Raw genomic sequence first — 13,956 nt, 5'->3', positions numbered from 1 at the left:
AGGATGTTGCTCTATTCCTGCTGCATATTTTGGGAATATTGACTTAACTTTGCTTTTTCATATCAGTTAATGTGAAAACTGAGTTATAAATGAGTCTCTGTGGTAACTCCAACAGTGAATAAAATTTACAGACAAGTTACACTTCAGCCACAAACACACCGTTCCTTCTTAAAACACGCAGAGCTTCTTAACGTAAACAGACCAGAGAGAACTGTAGTTCCACACAATTGTAGATGTTCCCTTAAATGTATTTCATTCTCTATTGTCCTTTTCATTTTTTTTTTTTTTTTTTTGCTTCTCACTGGCCCTGTTCTTGCAGTGTCTGGATTCCAAACGAACACACACACACACAGGTGACAATTACTTGTCTGCACCTACAGGCTAATTAGCTAAGCTAGCACAACAAACATACAGGGGCATGCCTCAAATAAATGAGTTGCTTCGTATGAAGCAAACACTGAAACCAACAATCATTATTCAGCAGTTTTCACGGGAGGGTTTCCTAAATCCTACCCCTGCACATTCAGTAGGACCTGGTGTGTTGGGAGTAGAGAAAACACTAAACAAATGTGCAACAAGCAAAGTATGGAAGCACTGTTATAAAGGTGTAGAGAGTGCAGAACACACCTTTCAAAATTATTATAATCATGAGTCATTTCCCTTGTTCCTTGCCTCTGTAATCCATGAACGAATTTACAGAGTGGGACAAGAATGCAATTATATTTAATGCATTGCAAGCACTGATTACAAATCCAGACACACACACACACTAAATTCATACAAAGCTTTATTAAATCAAATATTTAATCATATTCATTTGTTTGCTTCGACCCAAGCAACAGCAAAGATGTCACTTTTTTTTTCTTGCACACCCAAAGCCGAGTGAACCGAGAGAATCACACGTTCGCCCCCAGGGACTTGGGACAGTGCTGAATAAGACAGATAACAAGGACCCGCAGTTATCACACCTCCGTCTAAAAACAGCAGCACTCACGAGCCTCAAAGACTTGCTCAAAGATAAGAGAATTGTATCTTTGTGGCCCTCCAACTGGACGTACGACATTTCCACTGACACACTACAATTATTTATTCATTAAAATTATACACCGGTAATTTTCAACCTCGTCTTTAACGGAAAGAGCAGAATTCGTTGTTGCGCTCCACAAAGCATCTCCAAAAGACCACTCTGTCATAGCTTTTATACCGTGTTCCCCTCTTCTTTGCAACAAAACCCACTCAATACACAAAAGAGAAGGTCTAGTGGATTCAAAATGATGAGAACAGGAAAAATATCCCATCTGAGAATTGCACTTGTGCATAATTGTGATTCGCAGAGCTAGTCTAGTTTTCCCAACTTACAATAAAAGAGCACATATAGACTTATGTCAGTGTGATCCACAGATTACCAGCCTCTAGGGTGTGTGAGCTTTTCTCTCTGTTCTCTGGGGATCTGAGTCTCTATTTGTTTTCTATAAAATAAGCTGATCAATAATATATAGAAAAATTGGGATGCATTTGCATATTGGACTTCTGCCTTTGCGACCGAGTCTATTCTCTGGAAGTTGTACTGTCACTTTAAGAAGTCTCCAGCAGAACGTACAGATTTAAAAGGGAGGAGGTTGAAAGAGTTGCTGCACGAGGGCTGATAGTAGCAAGAAGCTGAACTGTTTGCTCGATTTGTGGCTGGATTTTTGTCTTATTTTTAGCAGGGTGTGCGCGCACAATCGTTTTGAAAAACAGGCTGAAATTACAGTCTGCGGTGATCAAACTTCTAATATAGAACAGGCAGGTGGTGATCAGGTTGAAAAACAATGATGTATTCATTTAATAATCAACATGGCAATGTAAGAGGCCGGTGCACTTTTGCATTAATTAGCGCAACAACAGAACCATTAGACACATATAGGCACTTCTTTTGCAAGTGGTAGATCATTTCTCACACACACACACACACACACACAATCTCAGAACATGGTACCAATTTCAGAAGTAGTACAAGAATCTTGAATCTGCAACGCCCTTAATGTACATCACAACACACAGCTGGTTTTCTTAAACCTGCCCCAATAGTGATTATTTTTAATGGTGGCTTTTGTGCATTCACCCCATCAAGACTTATAAAACATTAACAGTAACACAACCAAACGTTCGGTTTCTGCGGTGTTGCTTTAAGAACAAAAAGAAGCAGCACGATCAGAACATCCAACCACCAACCAACTGTTTGCTCGTGTTACATTTGCTTTTTTTTGTCCCTGTTCATTTGATAAATGTAAAATAAAATATTATATTTTGGGCTCTAAGCTCTGAATGACGACCCTCTGCACAGCACACGAAAGCGAAACACGCTGCTGCCCCCTAGTGTTAGCCGTTATTTAAAATACCAAACATGAAGCTCTTACCTTCCAACAAAAGCAACATATTTCTCCCTGAAAATACAACACACAGGACTTGCCTGCATCCAGTTAGAGCACGTGTCTTAGGTTTAAGGAAAATACTCCTATATTTTTTCCTCAATCTGCACACGACAGAAAGAAACAAAGCCATTTGTAGTGTTTTGATGTGAAATGCTGTTCTATAAATAACCACAGAATTAAAACCGTTCTAAACAATGGCAAAAGCAGCAAGAAATCTATTGTTAAATGTTTCCCAATCTCCTTCAAATAAAGATTACACAAAACGGTTGGTAACTCAGTGTCTGACATTTAAAAAAAAACCCAATAAACTGCTTATGGCCACTGTAAACAAAACCAAATCGGTAAGACTCTAAAATGCAGCACTCATCAAACCACTCTGAACAACTTTGTTTACAAGATCACCAGATCTCCATTTTAAAACGCTTAAAGTCTATTTGTATAGTGTCTGAATTCAAACACTTAATACTGAATAAGTTAAATGCCGTTGTCCTTTTAAAGAACAAACACTTTGCTAAAAGTCCCTACTTCTCTGTCTTCTCAAGGGAATTCACAAAACGTTGTAGGGTCAAATGTAAGGTTTGTAGATTGTTGAATGCCTAATTTCGCTAGACAACTTCGCTTTACAGCACTTTTCTTGCATTAAAAGTGCTCATCGTGGGGTTGCTCATTTACGTGGCGCAGTGGCCCTTTCATGGGTAGATTGTGAGTTCAGTCCCCAGTGTTAGCTGTGAACTGATGTGACAGATCTGGGCAGGTGTGTTCTCTTAAGCTGTTCAGTGGCATAAGCAGCAGATCGGTTTGAAATGATGAGGCGAGTCTTGGCGAGTCTCGGAAAGCACGTTAGCGCCCACGCTGGTGGCCGTGTGTACAACTGAGGGAGACACGATGATGTGTGGAATCGGTGATGACAAAATGACAGGATACAAAATTTGGCAAAACTTATCTCGGATGTGGAACTTGCAGATTGTAATAAAACAATCTGATCGATGGCAGGACAATTATTAAATGAACAGGGGGGGAAATTAAGAGCAAGTGGAGTGTGGAGGACAAACATATTACTGATATTATCATTAGAAAAAAACAATTCAGACTGTGGCCACAGATTATTTTAGGAGCTTGTCAGTGGGGCACACACTGTACAGCCCAAAACCTGCTGTTCAGTAAAGGCAACTCTCTATAGTTCATATTATGGCCAACCTGGCCCAACCATCACTGAAAGATATTCCTTCCTTTTGTTTCATTTACTAAAAGCACAGAGACTGAGAGAGACAGTGTGTGAGTGATAGAGAGAGAGAGAGAGAGAGAGATAGAGAGAGAGAGAGAGAGAGAGAGAGAGAGAGAGAAACTGAGTGTCTGTCTTGAGAGGCTCCATGGGTTTAAAGCTCCTCCAGTATCATTAAAAGTGGCAGGATGTCACCGTGATGAGCTTCGCTCTTTGCTCACACAATCATCTTGGCTGGAGATGTCACCATTTCCCATCATGCCACATGTTCTCCTTTTCTTGCTGCGGTGAGCCATGGCATCAATCTCAGAGCCTGATTCAGCCTTTAGAAAGAAGACGAAGAATGTTGAATGTTGTCTACTGAGCAATGTAATCCTCTTCGTAAACAACATTTAAAATATAAAATTCATATTATACACAGTTGTATGCATCTGAGTAACTGTTAAAAGATGAGGTGATGCTACACAGCCCCTGTCCCTGCGTTTTTATAATGTGTTGCTGTGTCTGCTTTTATGCTCTTGACAAATCAAAACATAAAATTACAGAAGTCTTCTGAAATCTTTCCCTGTCTTACTGAGACATTAGTGAATGGCTGAATATGAGTTGACAGCGTGTACCTCTGAATCTGAATTAGATGAGCTAGAGGAAGAGGAGGAGGAAGAGTCGCTGGAGCTGTCTGAAGCAATGCCTGTGGACTCCTGAAGGTCCACTTTGTCTGCAAGGGCAGCTAAATCTGGCCTCTCCTGCTTTAAAATTCTGAGAAAGATAAAAACACAGTTGAAGTACTAATACACTGAGGACATTTACAGCTGTAGGTTGCAGGAATATGATGGACATTCTCTCACCTGTACCATTTCCTGGAGAGTTTGGGACGTCCACGAACTGTCTTGTGCCAAACAATAGGGAAGTTTGTGCTACTGGCAAAGTTTTGGGTGACCGCTATGGTCGTGTCCAAGTTCAGGACGACATGCCACCACCCTCCTAAATCAGCAAAGAATAAAAAAGTATTTAAAGAATGTGATCTGTTCCCATTCAGTATGACACAATGATATCAAGTGAACCATTTTCTCTTTATCCAGTTAATTCATTGCGGTGGGTCCGGAGCCTACCCGGAATCACTGGGCACAAGGCTGGAACACACCCTGGAGAGGGCGCCAGTACTTCGCAGAGAGATACACACTCACACACACATGTATGAAGACTTTTGAGTCACCAATCCACTTATCAACATGTATATTTGGACCGTGGAAGGAAACCAGAGCACCTGGAGGAAACCCACACAGACACAGGGAGAACACACCACACTCCTCACAGACAGTCACCCAGAGGAAACCCACGCAGACACAGGGAAAACACACCACACTCCTCACAGACAGTCACCCGGAGGAAACCCACGCAGACACAGAGAGAACACACCACACTCCTCACAGACAGTCACCCGGAGGAAACCCACGCAGACACAGGGAGAACACACCACACTCCTCACAGACAGTCACCCGGAGGAAACCCATGCAGACACAGGGAGAACACACCACACTCCTCACAGACAGTCACCCGGAGGAAACCCACGCAGACACAGAGAGAACACACCACACTCCTCACAGACAGTCACCCGGAGGAAACCCACGCAGACACGGGGAGAACACACCACACTCCTCACAGACAGTCACCCGGAGGAAACCCACACAGACACAGGGAGAACACACCACACTCCTCACAGACAGTCACCCGGAGGAAACCCACGCAGACACAGAGAGAACACACCACACTCCTCACAGACAGTCACCCGGAGGAAACCCACACAGACACAGGGAGAACACACCACACTCCTCACAGACAGTCACCCGGAGGAAACCCACACAGACACAGGGAGAACACACCACACTCCTCACAGACAGTCACCCGGAGGAAACCCACGCAGACACAGAGAGAACACAGCAAACACCTCACAGTCACTTGGAGCAGGGCTCAAACTCGCAACCTCAGGATCCTGGAGCTGTGTGACAAAGTCTCTAAATTAAGCAATTTGACTCCTCTACTGCATTCTCTTCATCTGCTTCCTGTGGTTGCCCACATCAGAATCAAAACACTGATACCAGCCTACAAGTAAAAATAAAACTGCCCCTCCATACTCAATGACTATGGTAAAAACCTGATCCGTACCCTGAGCCCTTCGAGTACAGCTCAGCATGACCCACCATCTTTCAACGTAGATGGAAGACAAGCATCCAGACTTTTTCCCTTCTGACCGGGCACCTACGTGGTGGAACTAACATCCCCTGGGATCCCGAATGGGTCAGAGTTGCGGGCTGTTTTCAAATTAAGACAGAAGACTAACCTCTTTCAAGAGTACTTAAATCAGCATTTATCTTGCACTTCTTACGATTGTACTATGTCTTACTGTGTTTGACATTTAGAATTGTAATATAAAAGCGTTGTGTATCTGGACTTTTGTATCTGGCAGCAGCTAAGATCGAAGCCTCCTAACTACAGATATATTCAGAGTAAACAGTGAAGCATTTTGTAAGTTGCTCTGGATGAGAGTCTGCTCAATGTCCTAAATATAAATGTAATATAACCCTAACCCTAGCCATGGGTCTCTTTTCAGGCTATAATAAAATTACCATGTCATATAAAGCCATGCCAAAAGACATAGTTAAGCTCAATAAGTTTCAATATAGAACTCTGCCCTTCCCACATGTTACTTACATTACCCTAGTGTTGACTTTCAGCACGACAAAACAAGACACTGTTTATAAATGAAGTTGCTACCAAGGGTTATGTATTGAAGAGAGAGCAAATTCCATGAAACCCTTGCTGTAAAAAAGTCTCTCAAAAACGTAGACGGTGCGAAGGTGCACAGCAAACCATTTATCAATACAGAGCTTCAATGCATGACAATGCTTGAGTGGCAGCTGAGCAAATTTGCAGCGTGATAAGAACACATTCTTACAACATCCGGCATTAATCAGTAACTGACCTGGAACAAAGACAGTTTCTCCAGCGTTTTGCAGGATCTCTAATGGTCTGAACTCAGCTGGCCAGGTGGACTGCTGCGTTCGGGGATAAATCACATTGAACCAGGTGATTGCCTCATCCTGCTGGTTGCCGCCCTCATCTCGGGTCACTTTAATGAGCTCGCGAGGTGTGTGTGTGGGGAACAGGCACCAGCGCTTGTGGCCTTGAACCAAGGCGTTCCACGCACTCGTGCCCAGAGGGTCGATGTGAATGCCTGTACCAGAGCGAGCAGGGCCCATTACAAACCACCTGAGGGGCAGGAAACAAACGTGGTATGATCACAATGTACCCCTTTACCCTTTACAAAACACACCATAAAGTCTTCTACGTCTGCAATTAATTGTATCAAATGTACAATGTACTGAAAATAATTTGTATGTTGTGTTAAATAGGTATAGGACTGGTTGTTTTAAAAATAAATAATGATATCAAAAAGCTTAGTTTTGAATGTGTAAATTGCACCAGCTAAAATCAATGGATCAAATACTGGATTAAAATATTTAATTAAACACATCCACCTCTGGCTATATATATGAATATGAGAGAGAGAGAGAGAGAGAAGAGGCGAGAGGGAGAAGAGAGAGAGGAGAGAGCAGTAGAGTGAGAGAAGAGAATGAGAGAGAAAGAAAAGAGAAGAGAGAGGAGTGAGAGAGAGAGAGAAATGGGAGAGAGAGTGGGAAATGAGAGAGAGAGAGAGAGAGAGAGAGAAAGAGAGAATGAGAAATGAGAGAGAGAGAAGAGAGAGAGGAGTAGAGTGAGAGAAGAGAGTGAGAGAGAAAGAGAAGAGTGAGAGGAGAGAAAGAAAAGAGAAGAGGGAGAGGAGTGAGAGAGAGAGAGAGAGAGAAATGAGAGAGAGAGAGAGAAATGAGCGAGAGAGAGAGAGAGAGAGAGAGAGAAATGAGCGAGAGAGAGAAATGAGAGAGAGAGAGAGAGAGAATCTGGGACTGGCTTCTATTTTCACAGTGTGTTGTTAACAGGGCCACATACAAAACCCACAAATATGTACAAACGGTTAATAATTTCTAGACAATACATTTTTCAACAATTCCAAAAATATCAGGAACGTTTGGTCAGCGAATAAACGGGTGACAGCAGTGAGAGCCCATGTATTACCTGTATGGTGGTCGTCGCTTCTCCCCAGCGAACTGGAAGAGGTCATCTCTAAAAAAGGTGGGCACATCGTAGTCCTCTAATAGCTTACAGCGTTTGGCGTGTTCACCATAGCTGCTGTCAAAAATGTAGAGCGGACTGTCGTCTTTTGTGCTCTCCATGTATTCAACATAATACTTCATCTTCATTTTCACAGAGTAACCATCGTTGTCCTCGCCGCACTTGAACTTCTGGTTGCGGTATTTGCGTTTGAGCCGCTCCACGGTCCATTTTTCCCGAGCAGGCCATGACTCCTGGCAGCTGAGCAAAACTACAGGTTTATAGGGTTTCTCGAAGCGCTGGATGAACTCTTCTGGGCTCAGAAGACGGGCGTCCACTCGCTCCACATTGTCCTGAGGCAAAACACCAAAAACATCATGCATTTCAAAGTTTAACCAACCAATGAATTGAAGAAAGAACACATTAAAAGATATTTTATATTGTCTTTTAATGTACATTTTTCTTGAAGGTATTTCCTACTTAATGAAGAGCAACAGGTGGATAACAACAACGATGAAATCTCGCCTTGGAGCAAGCTTCAAAACCAGATAATTTGCTTAGAACGTCCTCATACAGTGGGCAACTATTTTACCTCGTTAAATACTTCATAAAAAGCACAGTCAAGATGATAATAATAATAATAATAATAATAAACAACAACTGATGGCTAATAATGTTAGAACACTTCAATAAATTACACTGAGAATTAAATACAGTGAAAACAAACAAAAAAAAGCTATATTTGGGAAGTTTGGGACTGTTTTCTGCTGAAAGTTGGTCTGAAAATAATGTTCCATCTGAGTCACTGGAACCTGAATCTGAAGTCATGAAGTTTGGGTGTAAACGTGTGAAAGTGGTGTTACAGAAATTGGCATGCTTAATAAATTTAAACATATATTTTAAATACAAATCAAATGTAACAGTAATTCTGTGTCACGTTTACAACCATGGTTCATACGTAGAATGTGTGCTTTTATTTCTTACTCTTTATTAAGTTCTCAACTACAATATTCGACCAACTAGCTGCAGTTCTAATGTTTTGGTGTTTCCCCAACATCGGTTTCAGGTGGATGTGGTGTTTTCTGGTGGGAAACAGGGCTGAAGCATTTGGGACAATAACTCACTGAGATGTATCTGACTAATACCGTGACTCATTTAAACTGAAATTATATTTTTAAAAGCCCAGGCTGTTTTACAGTCAAGAAAACTGAGACCTGGATTTGCCAGTTATGACAAATTCAAATATAACGCTTTATTTGCCATGTTAAATAAGGTATAAGTTTAAGCAGTGAATATTAATAACGTTATCATCAGTAAAGTTGTAAGCCTGTGTCTTGTCAGACTTCCCGTAACTACGCGAACTGAACAGAACCGCCGAGACTGGAGCTCCATGGTGTACGTGCCGAGAGGAACGAACTCCCTTTACCCCGCGTTTACACCGCGACTTTAACCCACCCAGCGGTGTGGAGACAGCAGGGAAACATCCCCGGCCTCCCCGCCGGTCAGAGTGAACACCGAGCACGTGGAAACCTCCTCGCAGCGTTCCTACCTTGAAGCACTGCACGTTAACGCAGACCTGCTGTCGCCCGAGAAAAACGTTAGTTAGCAGAAGGCTAGCCGTTCGGTTACCTTCACTGTCCCCAGAGAAAGATCAAAACCCTCGCAGTAGTTGTGCTTCGACCAGTCCACTGAATCCTTTAACTCTGGCCGGGCGCTCCGTTTGGCTTCTTTAATCCGTTTCTTGCTCTTGTGGTTCATTCCCTCTCGGTGTTGGCTACGGTGTGAAACTTCAGGCTGCAGTGAAAGTGGGTGTAGCTTGCTGCTAATGAGGCTAGTGACAGTGAACGGGGGTGCTAACGCTAACTAGCCACGCATGAATACGTTATTTACGCTCCTAAGGATTTCTCGGTTGTAAGGCAGCACTAACCGCTTTAATAAAGACAAAAACAAATCTCTTTATTTCTGAACCAGTCGATGAAGAAGGAAAACCGCTGTAAATTAACTTCGTGAACCGACAGCTCTAACTTCTACAGCGCTGAGCGCAGCCTACATTACAGCACAGGAGCCCGCCCTCAGCGCACAACTGAACAGAACATTCGCGGCTCTCAGAGGCGAACTGAAACCGCGCCATTTCATTGGTGTCTGTAAATGTAGCCTACCGTCAGTCAAATCTTAAACCAATAGGAGTTCAGAGGTGGAATTGTCCGCCGGAAAGCCATGTTTTGATTGGCTGGAAATGGTGGGTATTCCCACCCATTTTTGCGTTCGGAAGTTTTTTAGTCGTTAGAAATTTAGGAAGAAATATATCGGCTTTAGATTCTTTAGTGTAATATGCGTTTATATTTATTTGTTTATTTGTTATTTTAACAGAATCATGGACGAGTTCGTTACAACGCATTTTATCCAGAAATCGTTCACCTTTGAAAGCAACGACAGCGCTCTTCAACTGACCGTGTCTGTTCCAGAGGTAACTGAGTGGGGTTTTTAAAGAGGGGTCCCCTGATATTTTAACATTCCTAGACTATTCCTCTGTTAAAATGTAAACAAGGTAAAAACTGGTTTGATGAGAAACGTTTATTACAGTGAAACTCAGTAGTAAACAACCCCTTACTAGCACACCGTGGGTCCAGGTTCACGATGTGCATGGGTTCAGGATGGGCATGGGTTCAGGATGGGCATGGGTTCAGGATGGGCATGGGTTTAGAATGGGCATGGGTTCAGAATGTGCATGGGTTAAGGATGGGCATGGGTTCAGAATGGGCATGGGTTTAGAATGGGCATGGGTTCAGAATGTGCATGGGTTCAGAATGGGCATGGGTTCAGGATGGGCATGGGTTCAGGATGGGCATGGGTTCAGGATGGGCATGGGTTCAGAATGGGCATGGGTTCAGGATGGGCATGGGTTCAGGATGGGCATGGGTTCAGAATGTGCATGGGTTAAGGATGGGCATGGGTTCAGAATGGGCATGGGTTTAGAATGGGCATGGGTTCAGAATGGGCATGGGTTCAGGATGGGCATGGGTTCAGGATGGGCATGGGTTCAGAATGGGCATGGGTTCAGAATGGGCATGGGTTCAGGATGGGCATGGGTTCAGGATGGGCATGGGTTCAGAATGGGCATGGGTTCAGAATGGGCATGGGTTCAGGATGGGCATGGGTTCAGAATGGGCATGGGTTCAGGATGGGCATGGGTTCAGGATGGGCATGGGTTTAGGATGGGCATGGGTTCAGGATGGGCATGGGTTCAGGATGGGCATGGGTTCAGAATGGGCATGGGTTCAGGATGGGCATGGGTTCAGAATGGGCATGGGTTCAGAATGGGCATGGGTTCAGGATGGGCATGGGTTTAGAATGGGCATGGGTTCAGAATGTGCATGGGTTAAGGATGGGCATGGGTTCAGAATGGGCATGGGTTTAGAATGGGCATGGGTTCAGAATGGGCATGGGTTCAGGATGGGCATGGGTTCAGGATGGGCATGGGTTCAGAATGGGCATGGGTTCAGAATGGGCATGGGTTCAGGATGGGCATGGTCTGTGGTAGGGTTGGTGTGTTGGCAATTTGTGGGATCCAGGTGTGCTGCCTATATCGAATAAATGTTGTCAGCCCAGTGACTGTATGGTCCACATGGGCACCTTAGTGGTAGTCTTTAATTGGGAGAGAATTTGTGTTTTCAGGAGGGCAGCTCATATTTCCCATCCATCCATCCATTATCTGTAACCGCTTATCCAATTTAGGGTCGCGGGGGGTCCAGAGCCTACCTGGAATCATCGGGCGCAAGGCGGGAATACACCCTGGAGGGGACGCCAGTCCTTCACAGGGCAACACAGACACATTCACTCACACCTACGGACACTTTCGAGTCACCAATCCACCTGCAACGTGTGTTTTTGGACTGTGGGAGGAAACCGGAGCACCCGGAGGAAACCCACGCGGACACGGGGAGAACACCTCATATTTCCCATGTTTAGCAAATCCTGGTCTAATAACCGACACAGGTGGGCAACTATCACTATGTGTGGGGTCTACATTTAACCTGTGAATGGGCAGCTGTGCTGTCCGTTTGGGCCCAACATGGGTTTCTTGTCTGGGTAGAGGCTGGATAGGTGCAAAGCAAATAAAAATGCCATTAATCGACTTTTTGGGCCAAACTCTCAAACCAAATTGACAAACAATGTCTCCGATGCATGGAAGCCCCGATGGGTCATGGTTTTGTATATTTCTGTCTATATATAACATAATAATTACACATTAGTTCATAATAAATATAAATCAGTCACATTTTAATGTAATTGTTTTATTATTTACTAAAATGATTATAACTGCAAACTTCATTCTTGATTTGTGACTGACACCTGATGTATTTATAGCACTGTGTTTCTACTGTTGATCATGTTACACCGGTCCTGTTTTATTTACAGTTCTCCTGTTGTTTGCTGTGTACTCAGGTTCTTGATCCCCAGTATGGAATGTATGTGTGGCCTTGTGCAGTGGTTTTAGCGCAGTACGTCTGGACGGCGAGAGAGAATCTACAGAGGAAAACCGTGCTGGAGGTGAAGCTCGCGTCGGACAAAATCACTTACAAGCTTATGATTGTAGTGCTGATTACTGAGAAATGATTATTTATTACAGTTTGTTTTTAGCTAGGTGCTGGGGTGAGCCTGCCCGGTGTCGTAGCTGCAAAGTGTGGAGCTGACGTGATTCTGTCTGACAGTGCGGCGCTTCCTCTCTGCCTCGACAATTGCAGGCGCTCCTGTGAAGCCAATGGTGTTGCCGGTGTAGCTGTGGTGGGTCTTACCTGGGGGCAGGTATCACCAGAGCTGCTGTCTTTGCCACCTGTCGATATTATCCTGGGATCTGACGTGTTCTATGAGCCCGAAGGTGAACCTGCTTCTGTTTTCTTTGCCTCATTGTACTAGAGTAGTTTTGTTGTTTTACTTATAAAACCAATACGTTTGTACTGTTTTTTTTCTGTTTTTCCCATTTCACATGAACAGTCCACTCTGAAAGACACATTTTACATCTCAGCCATTGAACTGAATCATATGACAGTACTCTTTATCAAGCCTGGAGGTTGTGGGTTCGGTTCCCGCTCCGGGTGACTGTCTGTGAGGAGTGTGGTGTGTTCTCCCTGTGTCTGCGTGGGTTTCCTCCGGGTGACTGTCTGTGAGGAGTGTGGTGTGTTCTCCCCGTGTCTGCGTGGGTTTCCTCCAGGTGACTGTCTATGAGGAGTGTGGTGTGTTCTCCCTGTGTCTGCGTGGGTTTCCTCTGGGTGACTGTCTGTGAGGAGTGTGGTGTGTTCTCCCTGTGTCTGCGTGGGTTTCCTCCGGGTGACTGTCTGTGAGGAGTCTGGTGTGTTCTCCCTGTGTCTGCGTGGGTTTCCTCTGGGTGCTCCGGTTTCCTCACACAGTCCTTGCACATTGGAAGGTGGATTGGCGACTCAAAAGTGTCCGTAGGTGTGTGTGTGTGTGTGTGTCTGTGTTGCCCTGTGAAGGACTGGCGCCCCCTCCAGGGTGTATTCCCGCCTTGCGCCCAATGATTCCAGGTAGGCTCTGGACCCAGCGCGACCCTGAACTGGATAAGGGTTACAGATAATGAATGAATGAATGAATGGCCTTTAACACACACACTGGTCAGTGACAGTAAATAGATATAAACAAATATGTCTAGAGTTTATTTAATGAACTTGTCGTTCTGCAGATTTTGAAGATGTCCTTGTGACGGTGTCTTTCCTCTTAAAACGAAATCCCTGTGCTCAGTTTTGGACCACATATCAAGAGAGAAGGTAATAATGTCCAGCAACGCTGCTCTTCACAGTAATGTTCAACCACAGTTCAGACTTAGAATGGAATAACACTTTTGATGTGTAATATTGTTTCAGCACTGACTGGTCTATAGAAGCCTTGCTGCATAAGTGGAGCCTGAAGTGCACTGAAATTCCACTGGACACATTTCAGGCGAATAAGAGTCATCTAGCAGCATCATCTCTCCCCGGGAATCACACCATACAAATGATTATTATTACTGCAGAAGCATGACCTGTTGATACATGAATACAGCCTCAGTGTTGTGTCTGGAATATCTTGTTGTTGTTTTTAATATTGTACAGTTGTGGTATATTTATTTTTAAAATAAATTGTACAGTCTGCTAAGAA

The 13,956-nt window shown here is 44.0% G+C and overlaps 2 protein-coding genes across 4 annotated transcripts; one reads left to right on the top strand and one right to left on the bottom strand.

The window, feature by feature from the left end:
- Window positions 1-790: 790 nt before the first annotated feature.
- Window positions 791-9,581, bottom strand: jmjd6 (jumonji domain containing 6, arginine demethylase and lysine hydroxylase). The gene is made up of 6 exons (XM_066642285.1): window positions 9,433-9,581; window positions 7,768-8,156; window positions 6,617-6,903; window positions 4,482-4,617; window positions 4,254-4,392; window positions 791-3,959 (listed from the first exon to the last, which is right to left on the bottom strand). Exons 1-6 carry the CDS (start codon window positions 9,559-9,561, stop codon window positions 3,828-3,830), a joined length of 1,212 nt encoding a protein of 403 aa, XP_066498382.1. The 5' UTR covers window positions 9,562-9,581; the 3' UTR covers window positions 791-3,827.
- mettl23 (methyltransferase 23, arginine) lies at window positions 9,150-13,934 on the top strand. Of its 3 annotated transcripts, none has more exons than XM_066642288.1 (6): window positions 9,150-9,400; window positions 10,174-10,270; window positions 12,250-12,354; window positions 12,445-12,682; window positions 13,502-13,586; window positions 13,683-13,934. In XM_066642288.1, exons 2-6 carry the CDS (start codon window positions 10,178-10,180, stop codon window positions 13,837-13,839), a joined length of 678 nt encoding a protein of 225 aa, XP_066498385.1. In that variant the 5' UTR covers window positions 9,150-9,400; window positions 10,174-10,177; the 3' UTR covers window positions 13,840-13,934. The 3 variants fall into 3 exon arrangements, with proteins under 3 accessions (XP_066498385.1, XP_066498383.1, XP_066498384.1); XM_066642286.1 differs by having other exon boundaries at window positions 9,159-9,198; XM_066642287.1 differs by lacking the exon at window positions 9,150-9,400 and adding an exon at window positions 9,892-10,042.
- Window positions 13,935-13,956: the final 22 nt, after the last annotated feature.

This window comes from Hoplias malabaricus, chromosome 13 (assembly GCF_029633855.1).
Source record: "Hoplias malabaricus isolate fHopMal1 chromosome 13, fHopMal1.hap1, whole genome shotgun sequence".
In the NCBI taxonomy this organism is placed as follows: Eukaryota; Metazoa; Chordata; class Actinopteri; order Characiformes; family Erythrinidae; genus Hoplias; species Hoplias malabaricus.
Note: the sequence above shows the minus strand (reverse complement) of the source record. Positions and strands in the feature narration are given on the sequence as shown.